Below are 12666 nucleotides of genomic sequence, written 5' to 3'. Positions count from 1 at the left end.
ATGATGAATTTGGTGATGGCAAATTTGGATTAGAGGGATTGTGATGACGAATTTGGTATTAGGGGAGATATGGGGAAGACGAGACAGTAGTGACGAATTTGTAAATGTGTAGATTGTTGTGTACATATGGGGTAAGGGCAAGGGTAGAGTAGGTAACAGGGGGAGTGACGTACGGTAGGGACAAGCTTTCTCACTTCGCTCTCCGTACGCACCTCGTTCTGCATTACCTGTTTTGATGTGTACCCTTGTGACCTTACCCCTCACTCACCTGTCTTCTACCCCCCTGTCTCCCACCCGAGGACTGTGCTCTCTGGGCACCGAGGGGAGCGTGCGGGCGTCCGCCATTGTGTGCCCGAACTCTCGCAACCACAGCTGCCTGCATCGATGCACCACTTATGGACCACATGTCTGTGGCTGAGCACCACTGATGGACCCCACGGGTTGGGGCATGGCCCCTCTGCTGGAACCGGCCATGATGGCCCGAGATGTTGCTGGCGGACCTCGGCAACGTGGCACCTATGCCATACAGGTGAACCACCCCTAGTCGGCCCTGTGGGCCATAAATAAAAAATGGACACGGTTGTGCACTTTTATTAGTCCAAATAGGCCGCCAGTAAGAAGAGCAAGTTGACAACATCTGGAAGAGCATTAGCCAGCAGAGGGAGCCGAAGAGCAAGACCACCAGCAGGGTTTGTTTGGTTATTTTTATTACGAACGGTGGTGACTGTGCACTGGTTGGTGCTTTTGGTGCTTTCTGGTGTTTTGGTGCGTTTTTCGTGCTTCATGGTGCGTCGATGCAGGGCAGGCTGTCTCCCCCCCACCCCCAAAGAACAATCACAGGTCCTGGGTTAGTTTTGTAAATACAAGTAGCGTCAACTGTAAATAATGCTCCCCCATCGTTCATGTTGTAGTTTGAAGACAATTCCGCAATTCGGTTAGCTGTGGGCGTAAATCTGTTAGATAGGGTGCAATGCAGCAGAGGGACATACTTATTTGTGTTTTAAAACTGTCACACTCAGGGTCAGGTTGAATGTAGAGGGAACTACACCTACGTGCCACACTAAAGGTAAAAGTTTAATAGGCCCGGGACGTGCCTAAGAGGAGGAGGGTGCAGTGTTGTGGATTTGAGAATTGCTGTGTTTTTTTTAAATTGTAGTGTAATGAATTGTTGTAAAAATCACCCTCCGTGTTGTGTGTAAAGGTCAAAGGTCGTCCCTTAGTTAGGCCATATACAATCACGTAGCAAATCATAGATCTCCCTGTTCAGTAGTTATCTCCTTATTATGTGTATTAGTTTAAGGCTCTGTTCCCACTAGTTGACACTGCATTGCACCAAATGAAATAAGGTAGAATCCCCTTTCAATTGCCACCAAAACGCAATTGCCGGCAGCGTTTGCTGCCCTTTGGCTGGGGCTCACTCGAATGGCTCCAAAACCTCCATTACGCACGCGGTCAAGTTGGGAAAGAAAGGCATGTCTCCACCTCGTCATCAGAGGGTGGGGCCAGGAGAGCCCCTACAACCAACCAAGCATGAGGGGTTTGGCTTGAGAGGGCGGAGGAAGAATGATCGGGGAGGTTCGCGAAGGTTAGAGGGTGTGGCCGATATAACCCGCGGCGGGATGCCCCCACCTCAGATGAGTCCTGGGAGAGCACGCGACGTCCCCACGGCGGCACGAAGAGACGATTGAGGAAAGAGAGAGACGTGAGGGGGTGCCTGTATTGCGGCAATAGGCCGAGACCCTCTAGGCCCTATTGCCGGTCGGTGAGACGCGAGGCCGTTTTTGCCGGGTTTTCGCCTCGAGCCTGGAGCGTGAACCGCCAGCGGGGACCTCAAGGCCTGAACCATCTGCCCCGGACCTTCCTCCCGGACCACCTGCCTGGACCGTTCGCTCCACCCATTCCTGCCATAACATCCTTTTGTGTACGTGAGTTTTTTCTGTGTGTCTTGTCCCTGGGAATAAGTTAAGCCTGTTTAGATAAGTTAATATTTGCACTGTGTCTCCTTCCATTCTTTCTGTCTTTATTTTATTATCCTTCCTTCTCCTTGGTTTCTTTGGTCTTGTAAATAGTAGAAATAAATCATATTTGTATTTCCTACCTTGGTTCTTCTTCTTCTTCTTGACATCCGTTCGTCTTTGTCTTTTCCCCATTGAAAACCTGTGGCACGATTTGGCCAACGTTCAAGAATCGGGTCTATTCCTTGTTAATAGTTCGTGCCGCGGTTGCTAAAACCGCTCGGCAATTAACATCTGTCCGCGGTACGAACGGGGCTGCGCACCTGCCTTTCCGGAGGTAGCTGTGTAGCGTCAGGAGCGGAGACGGCCAGTGAAAATAGAAGGGGGGATTAACCCCCCCCCCCCTAAGGGGAGTGCCGTACTCCGGTTCCGTAACAATATATATATATATATACACGACATGAGCAAAAGTATGTGGACACCCAAACATCGAACATCTCATTCCAAAATCATGGGCATTAATATGGAGTTGGTCTCCCCTTTGCTGCTATAACAGCCTCGACTCTTCTGGGAAGGCTTTCCTCTAGATGTTGGAACATTGCTGCGGGGATTTGCTTCCATTCAGCCACAAGAGCATTAGTGAGGTCGGACACTGATGTTGGGTGATTAGGCCTGGCTCGCAGTCGGTGTTCCAATTCATCCCAAAGGTGTTCGATGGGGTTGAGGTGAGGGCTCTGTGCAGGCCAGTCAAGTTATTCCACACTGATCTCGACAAACCATTTCTGTATGTACCTCGCTTTGTGCACGGGGCCATTGTGATGCTGAAACAGGAAAGCGTCTTCCCCAAACTTTTGCCACAACGTTGGAAGCACACAATCATCTAGAATGTCATTGTATGCTGTAGCATTAAGATTTCCCTTCACTGGAACTAAGGGGCCTAGCCCGAAATGTAAAACAGCCCCAGACCATTATTCCTCCTCCACCAAACTTTACAATGGCACTATGCATTCGGGCAGGTGGCGTTCTCCTGGCATCCGCCAAACCCAGATTTGTGCATTGGACTGCCAGATGGTGAAGCATGATTCATCACTCCAGAGAACGTTTTTCTACTGCTCCAGAGTCCAATCAATGGCAGCGAGCTTTACACCACTCCAGCCGACGCTTGGCATTGCGCATGGTGAACTTAGGCTTGTGTGTGGCTACTCAGCCATGGAAACTCATTTATTGAAGCTCCCGACGAACAGTTGTTGTGCTGACGTTGCTTCCAGAGGCAGTTTGGAACTCGGTAGTGAGCGTTGCAACCAAGGGCAGACTATTTTTTACGCGCTTCACGCTTCAGCACTCTGCTGTCCCGTTCTGTGAGCTTGTGTGGCCTTCCACTTTGCGGCTGAGCTGTTATTGCTCCTAGACGTTTCCACTTCACAATAACAACACTTACAGTTGACCGGGGCAGCTCTAGCAGGGCAGAAATTTGACGAACCGACTTGTTGGAAAGGTGGCATCCTATGACGGTGCCAAGTTGAAAGTCACTGAGCTCTTCTATTGCCAATGTTTGTCTATGCAGATTGCATGGCTATGTGCTTGATTATATATACCTGTCAGCAATAGGTGTGGCTTGAACAGCCAAATTCACTAATTAGAAGGGGTGTCCGCATACCTTTGGTCATGTAGTGTATGTTCGGTGTCTGTCCTCTGAATTCTTTTAAAGGTACAATGATGTCTACTCATGTATTTGTCCTTTATTTTGATATTTGTCGAAGATCAGTGTTACAAACAAGCTAAGAAAATGGGTATTTATGCTCAGGTTTAGCGTTAGTTCTGACCAAATTTGACTCGTACTTTTGTAGATAAAAAGCAGAGTAATGCTTGCAGATTCATCACTTGAGATAATTGACGTTTATAGTGTCAGTAACATATACCCATAATCAAACGTTTTGCACTTTAATGCAGATGCAAAAATCTGGATGGTATTGAGTGAGGTAATGAAGAGGGTGGAACCGGAATAATTATGAAATTTCAGCTCAACAACATATCAAGCCTGTTGAAATGTACAAATTATTGGTTGCTGCGTGTAGCGATTATTGCCTGTCAAGGACATCGGTATTAAAGAGTACCTTTGGGCCAATAATCTTTTGACGAATGAGGCTATTAAGTGTGATGCCTTGGACTGGCTATGTACACAACCAAAGTAATCATACACCGAAGGCTTAAAAAGCTTACACTCCCATTGGACACATTCATGTCCAAAGTTGGGCAATACCTTGGAAAATAATCCAAATATCATTTTCCTCACTACAGACAAGCCTAGTTATGAATATAAATAAAAGTCCAAGTCAAATTTGAAGCACGCTCCGGTATGATGACAGATTATTGCTGCACTATGCAAGCTGTAATAAAAGGCGTGTATGGCTGTCTGTTCTGCAAAATCATTTTGCATTCAGCTCGATAAATCTGTTACCGAGACTTAACAAGTGACCACTGAAGCCAAGAAGATGGATGTGTTTAGCTCGAGGCAACATCTTTGTAAATTAATAGAGGTCCATGAATCTGTCAAGGATGAATTTTCTTACAGTCAACTATTTGCGGCCCCAAAAAAATATGAAAAAACCACAGCAAAATGTCACATTGGTTCAGCAATTTCACTGTAGTACAGTTAAGGCAGGTGTGGGGTTTGGGAAACCCCCTCTCCCACCCCCCCAAAAAAAACTATTGAAGATTTGGAGTAATAGAAAGCTTGTGCTTAAATAAATTGGAAAAAAAACGGTTATTGAGTTTCCCTCACCATCATAGAGAAGCTGTTACTCTGCAGCTCAATTTTCCATGACACAAGAGGTCAGGACAATTGCCCTGGACATATCTCAGGTTTTCCACATGGTCTGGCATTCTGCTTTGCTCGCCAAGCTCACTCACTGCCTGTGGCATAAAATACTGCTTTCGTTGACTTCTTCCAGTCACGGTAAATGTGTTGCTATCAGTGGAACCCTATCCGCTCTTCTCTTCTCCCAATGGAGGCTGGAGTGCCTGAAGCCAGTGTCTTGGTCCTCATTTAGATAGACAACCTCTACGATGCTCTGGAAAACCCTCTTTTCCTTTTTGAATATGACTCCACATTGTGCTGTACAGGACCCCATCCCAATTTGGTACAGCAGGCAATCAGCCAGCAGCTGCGTTACTCTCTGCTGATCTAGAATTTGTTAAATGCTGGTCTGGTCGATGGAAAATGTCCTCAAATCCTGGGAAATATCACTCTCAACCTGCTGCTCCAGAAGAGTAGTCAAACTAATCCACCCACCTATTTCCATGGTCAGCTACTGGATGGGGTTCAGTCTCTTAACTTCAAGGCCTCACCGTCCACCATTACCTCACCTGGGCTGACCACCATAGCAACAATGGCTTCCAAAACCAGCTGTAAACTGGGCATCCTCTATCATTCCAAGTATTTACTTGTACAAGGCCTTTGGTCATAACTCAATGGAGTCCTGTTCTCCCATATGGGCTGTTGCTAGAGCATGAAATCTGTCACACTTCTGGATTATATGGAACATGAAACTCTCAACATTATTGGAATGTCTCTTGATGAGGTCAAAGCTCAAGGTCTGTTGCTCTCGCATCACAACATGGCTCTGCCTTTGTTCTCTCTGCTTTTTGAACCTCCCTAGCTCCTCCAGAACGCATAAATTCTTCCAGTAGCATCCTCCTTGTTAAAATTCAAAAATCCCGACTGACTGCAGGCCTCGGGCCTAAACTCTTGTTTCTCGCTTCTCCATCTATTGAACTCCTTCCAAAGGTTGTAATATCCTACTCTGCCCTCCAGTGCTTCTAGCAGGTGGTGCACCCCCATCTCATGTTGCTCCCCCTCCTATCCTTATCCCCCCCCCACCCCCCCCCCATCAACCCTTCCCAACCCAACCCTTTTACTTGCAGGTTGCAGTGCTTCTTCCCTTGCTTATTGTTTCTAACTAATGTCCAAATACCCCACTATCAATTCATACCCTCTGTCATCTTGCTCTACCACGAGCCTCAAATATTCAATTGCATGTTATTTTCTTCGTTAGCCATACACAATCCGTTGCAGCATTCTTGAGGCCTAATGTCAGATAGCATTTGTCTCTCTGTAGTGCCCGTGGTGATGTGATGTATTGTCAGATGGTGAACATCATCTGGTGGCCAATTGCCTTAAGATTGCTTTAATAAGATTATCATGATGAAAAACCACAAAATGTTCATCAAAAGATGTGTGTGTGTGTGTGTGTGTGTGTGTGTGTGTGTGTGTGTGTGTGTGTGTGTGTGTGTGTGTGTGTGTGCTTATTTCAGGAGACACTGCTGGCTCATGGCTTGGTGCAGACACTCTGCGACATAATCCTGGAGAACCAGCTGACACCTCTTAGCACTGGCCTTGCTGCCAACATGCTGGAGCACCTCACAGAACCATCTAGCCTGCGGGTTTGTAGATACAGAGGCATGTGGTAGAGATGTGCACAGACAAACACAAAGACAATGTGGAATCTATGTAACCAGACAATGGGTTTTCAAGCAAGGAAGCAGGAAATTTGGTATCATTTCACAAGAGATCAACACTGCTGAAATGGTCTGGCATTTCATTCCTTCCTCGTCTATCTATATGTTCGGAATGTTGTCTTTGTAACCAAGAACTTGTGCACCTCTTGCTTGTGGCAGTTGATTCTGGGAGCACACGGACCTGAGGCTTTGCTGAAAGCTGTAGACAAGTTGCAGACATTTTCTGATTGTGAATCATCCATGGCATTGGTCCTATGTGCTCTGGCATACTTGCTGAAGTTTGGTAAGTCTCACTGCTCGATAATATTTACCCCAAAATGTAATATGTCACGCATCTAATCTTCTACTCAAATTGCCTTAACCACATCGTATATTCTCTGTCACACTAGATCCGTCAACATCCTCCCCTTTTACGCAACGCACACTTTATACCTCAACCTATGTGTTTGGGTAGTGACCTAGTGCAGTATAAAATTGAACACAAGTAGAATATGGCTGTACCTTCCTGCACAGATGTGTGCGTGAGTGGTCACCCACAGCCACATGTGACCTTCCTACCCAGTTCATCCATTGATATGTGTTGCGGCATTGTCACATGCATCGACCTGTTTTATATCCTTCCTGATCAACATCTCTCTTTCTCTCTCTCTCTTCAGACTTCCACATCTCCTGCCCTCTATTTTATATACCTCTGACACATTATTTTCCTGTTCCTGCTTGGATAGTTAATGCTCAACAACACTGCAGCCATCAATTTCTGCAAGTAGCACATAAAGCCGAGCTATCTGGCAGAAGCACACATTGCAGCATTTGGCCTTGCAAACAGCTCATATTTCTCCTTCCCTCCTTCGACCACATCCCCTTCTCCTCCCTCCTGTTCTGCTGCACTGCTGCCCCTCCCCTCCCCCACCTGCTTGGCTACCTTCCCCAACACTGCCCAATCTCCCCATTTCACTCTAACCTTGGCCATCTGGTTCTTCAACATCTGTGGTCTCCACTTAAACCACTATGAGGTCACCTGCCAGGTAATTTCATTATTATTTAATGAAGTGTACCTTCATGGAACCTTCCTCAAAAGTGATGTGGTACCAGCGTGGCTTATTTCTCTTTTTGGGTATGCTCTCTTCCCCTTTTATTTACCTGTTCCACACATTGAAGGTGTTGTTGTTGTCTATGTTCATAACAGCCTATCCCAAAATCATTGTACATCCCTTCCCTTGCTAACACACTGCAGCTGCATCTCCATCTGCTATTGCTCCTGCACAATAACCTCTTGTTTGTGCGTGTACTGTATTATTTCCGAAGTGACAATGACATCATGTATAAAGCCCTCTGCAGACATAGACTACTTTCTGTATGCTCTGCTTGCTCTATTCCTCCTTTGTGGCCATTTAAACTGCCGCATGCTGAACACAGCTGAGTTGGGATCCATAAAGCATGGCATAGCAGCCAACATGTCATCTGAGGCAGTAGGCCTCACCAAGTCAGTTTACAGTTTTACAACCAGAATCTTATCAAGAGATTGACTCTATGTGTTTCTATGTGTCAACCTTTCTGGTAATCTATCTTGTGTTCATCTGCTCTTCTCAGCTTATCAAATTATATACACTAGGGAGTTACCCGTGCTACGCACGGGTGGGAGGTCAGAAACAAACAGGCAATGCAGATACGGCGAATGCGAAAGAATGAAACCAATAAATTCCACATTCCTGTAGCACCTTCAGTCGCACATCAGACATGGACAGCAAGTTCGTGAAGGACTTCCATGAAAAACGTACCCGTTCGCAAACAAACGGGTACGTTCACGTATAGAAACATCAATCATGGGACCGTGATGAATCTGCATATGGCGATCCGCGAAGTTCACGTTCAGAAAGTAGAAACCATCACGGCATGTCGTCATTCACTTGAACTCGATATCTCTTTTTTCATTCCAAACAACATAACTCCAATTAATCACAAAATAAACTTTCAACAACATTGTTAATGTTTCCTTCATTGTAAAAACTACCAAATCAACAGTTAAAAGGATTTTGAGCCGATAGGTGTTACGGCCTTGGCAAGATCGATGGAGACAGCGATCTGTTAGCATATACACCGCCCAAATAGCTATGTGGAATTCTCTCATGTAGAGATTAAACTCACGTCGTTTGAACTTTGGCCGAGGACATTATTTACTTTTAATGATGTTCATATACGAATGATGTTTAATGATGTTTATATTGGTTTTGGATCGTCCTTTCCGCATATCGTGTGGGATTGTAAGTTGGAGAGACGACCGTGATGGCGGGGAGGGAGTTGGAATTCTCTCAAGCAGGGATTCAACCCATGTCCTTATAAAAGGTCCTTGTCCGAGGTCACCGAGTTCGATCGGTGCAGCCATGCATTAATTGGTGCAGCCGTTTGTGCGGCACCTGGGAAAACAACATCGTCACAATGAACGTTATGCGAACGCGAATGTTATGCGGGAGTCCAAACCTGAGAATGCTGGAGACCAAAGCTGAAATTGGGAAAACTAAATAGCCTATTTTACTCCTGGAGATCCCAGGATTATCCACACAAAATATCGTTGCGATCGGTTCAGCAGTTTTTACGGTACCTTCAAACGGACAGACAGATAGACGGACGGACATTTGGTGAATTATAGTAAGATACGAGTAAAATTATCCATTTCATTGGCCATCATCTGTGAAATGTCACGGTGTCACCGTGTCTCAGTTCCCAAGGCAGGACTTTGCAATCTCTCAAGGATTAGTCTTCCATTTCCTTTGCTCCAGATGTTAACAGTCGCTGCAACGCATTGCACAAGTACCTATTCTCCATCATGCACACATTCACTTCCTGAATTCTTTCCAACTGTAATGTCCAACATCTCATCCACGTTTTACAGAAGCTTGTGGTGAAGTAATAGCTGGAAATTTTATTTTACCCTTTTCCACAAGGGCTAATGCTCAAAATGTCATCCACACCTCACTTTCCATGGCTGTTAACATACCCTTATTGGCTTTTAGTAGATATAAAATCCATTGCTCAAAAACTAGAAAGTACTTTACCTATCTGGGGAAGGTCGATCCTACTGATGGATATTTCACATGGCCTACGATCTGGGTTTATACATTTTTTCTTCATAAAAACAAGAACCTTACACCAAGCTCACCTGATATCAAACTTCCGGTTCTTTCTCCATTTTCAAAAACCCTGATAGAAACTGGTAAACATAGAGGTAATACACCTGGCGCTCACCTGGTAGAATAAACAGTATACTACACTGACTGAAGGTATTTTAAACCAATTTGAATGGTTTCTAGAACTACAGGGCAGCATGTAGAATCATACTAACATAATCATAAGACTTTAAACAGACAAACAAACAAAAAAATACCTATTTTGTGGGGCAACCCACACACACCCACCCACTCCCCCTCCCCCCATCCTGTATACCTCCTCAGACCCCAATTTTTTTTAAATGCCTTGAACAAACTTTGGTACAACACAGGTGATCAAGGTTGTGGTCAAGTTTCATCAGAATTGCATGTGTATATTCTGAGAAAAAAACAAATATCTATTTTGGGGGACAACCCCCCCCCCCCCCATATACCCTCTCAGGGCTCGATATTCTTTTAATGCCATGATCAAACTTTGGTACATCACGGGTGATGAAGGTTGTGGTAAAGTTTCATTGAAGTTGTGTGTGTAGTTTCAGAGAAGAAAGCAAATATCTATTTTGGAGGGATCAAACCTGGACCCACTTTGACCCCCCCATGGACCCCTTTAAACTTCGATTTTATTAGTGCCGTGAACAAACTTCGGTACATCATGGGTGATGAAGGTTGTGGTTAAGTTTCATCGAAATATTGTGTGTAGTTTCAGATAAAAAAGCAAATTCCTATTTTGGGGAGTGAAACCTGGATGCACTTTGACCCCCGGTAAACCCCCTTAGACCCCAATTTTTTTTTAATGCTGTGAACAAACTTTAGTCACAACACAACAAATATAATTTGTGCCAAATTTGGTCGCAATCCGTTCAGCGGTTTCGGAGAAGAATTTTCAAGTATTTACGGACGGACGGACTGACGACGCGCCATCGCATAAGCTCCCCTGAACTTCGTTCCAGGTGAACTAAAAACTGTCTCAAGAACGTGCTCTTCCTCAGTCTCTTTGCTCATCGGGAATGAGACATTATAGACACAGGTCGTAATAGGGCAGAATGCTGAGAAGGACCCATATCTCCATCTGCTTATGAGTTACTCCCTGGATCAATTGAGATTCTCTTGTGAAAAAGTGGAGAACTGTCCGAACACAATCATTAGCAAATGGTGCGAATGGCATCAATGCAAATGTCCTCAAATATGCACATGATCTGAACCTCATGAGAAATTGTAGCAGTCTTACTGGATATTTCCTGAGCACCAACTTGAACCCATTCCTTGTCACTAAACTTTCTGTCAATGGCATCCTGAATCATGTCCCTGGCCTGGTAGATTTTCTTTATGCTCATAAGCAATGCATTCGATAGAAAGCTCTCGCCTGCACCATCTTTCGAAGCTGCAATCCCTCAAGGCAGTGTCATGGGATCTATGACACTGCCTTGATCCTGGATTACAAAAATGACCTCAGCGTCTGTAGATAAGATAACCCTATATGTATCAATGTGCAGTCGACTCCGTTCTGTGCCAGAATTCCCCTCACACCAATGACAAATAGGCCGCAGCCAATTTCTTGTCAACAGATCTGGAGAAAATATGAAGCTGGTCTATAACCTGGAATATGTCATTCAATGCTTCCAACATTTAAGCTTCTGAAACAAACAATCTGCCATGATCCTTTCTGAGCCAACCACATTTCTAAGCTTACCTCCAGGTCAAAGCAATGCACGTCCCTCTTCCATGGCCTAGTGCCACTATATTTCATTTTGTCCATACAAGTGGTGGAATCCAAAGCCCTGTGAGTGATGGAATCACAAGAGACGATGCACCTCTCCCACCACAAAAAGGTTGTAGTATGAATAGTTTTTCCTCACAATCCCACCACAAAAGGGTGGTTTTCTCAACGACTTCTCCTTTGCAATCCCCAGAAGGTTCTACTCACTCACCGAGCAACTCGTATCTTGTTACCCTCCCCAAATGTAAGCAAACTGCTTTTCTTTTTTAGCTGCGACGAGCAGCTCTATGAGAGGACCGCGTTGTTGTTCTTGTTGTTGGGGTGCCTTTTTGAATAGCGCATGCGCATACACTCGGACGTGCGTTGGTATGAGGTAAGAACATCGCGGACTAAAATCGCGATTTGTTTGAAGAAACCAGAATAAATTTAGCAACAAAGACAACATGAATGTTTTCATATCAATCTCGTTTCACAGAACTTGACACAAATTCGGTGTAATTATTGAATAGCGCATGCGCATACACTCAGACGTGCGTTGGTATGAGGTAAGAACATCACGGACTAAAATCGCGATTTGTTTGAAGAAACCAGAATAAATTTAGCAACAAAGACAACATGAATGTTTTCATATCAATCTCGTTTCACAGAACTTGACACAAATTAGGTGTAATTGTGGAATAGCGCATGCGCATACACTCGGACGTCCCCTACCGACCAAGCCCGTTTCAAATTATCCCTCTGACACCCAGAATTAACATTAATAAATAACATTTATGAATTAACATTAACATTAACAGAAATAACATTCACGTCCATACATTATATGTAATCAGTTGATGAAGCATGTTGCGTCGCAAAACAAAGGACAAGACCAGAACTGAAAGACAAAAACACGCTAATGCATGTGTATAATTGAATGACTGGTCGAATTTGGTAGCGCATATTGCAACTGATATCCCCATGATTCAACACGTCGCAGCTGGTGACCACACTGTGGTCATTTTTCTCTTGTTTCTCTACAATATCGAGGCTCATAGAAGAGTAAGATAACAGAGGGTATGAACTGACAGCGAGGCAACAGTTTGACACAGAATATAAGCAAGGAAAATAACAAGGTGGAGAGGAGGGAACACTGCAACATGCAAGTTAGGGTGGTCCAAAAATGCAAAAAAATCACTTTTTTATCTGGATTTTGATGCTCTATTGGATTATTGTTAGAAATGGTCTAAATCATTCACCCAAAAAATATTTTGCATCTGAGTCATTTATAAACTCATACACACTCAACATATAAATTTGTCATTTTGGTCAA

The 12666-nt window shown here is 44.5% G+C and overlaps 1 protein-coding gene across 9 annotated transcripts in view; it reads left to right on the top strand.

Moving 5' to 3' along the window:
• The window catches only part of LOC137423613 (uncharacterized), a 110085-nt gene that overhangs the window by 48553 nt on the left and 48866 nt on the right, over positions 1 to 12666 (top strand). For all 9 annotated transcript variants that reach the window (XR_013622820.1, XR_013622819.1, XM_078773987.1 and 6 more), the window contains 2 exons: positions 6270 to 6398; positions 6633 to 6756. Coding sequence is in view for 7 of the 9 variants with exons in the window: in XM_078773987.1 (XP_078630113.1) it covers positions 6270 to 6398; positions 6633 to 6756 (253 nt within the window). In the remaining 2 variants the exon portion in view is untranslated. The remainder of the gene's footprint in view (positions 1 to 6269; positions 6399 to 6632; positions 6757 to 12666) is intronic.

The sequence above is a fragment of the Myxine glutinosa genome, chromosome 3, assembly GCF_964187855.1.
Source record: "Myxine glutinosa chromosome 3, kmMyxGlut1.1, whole genome shotgun sequence".
Lineage (NCBI taxonomy): Eukaryota > Metazoa > Chordata > Myxini > Myxiniformes > Myxinidae > Myxine > Myxine glutinosa.
This window is presented reverse-complemented; position numbering and strand designations above follow the sequence as displayed.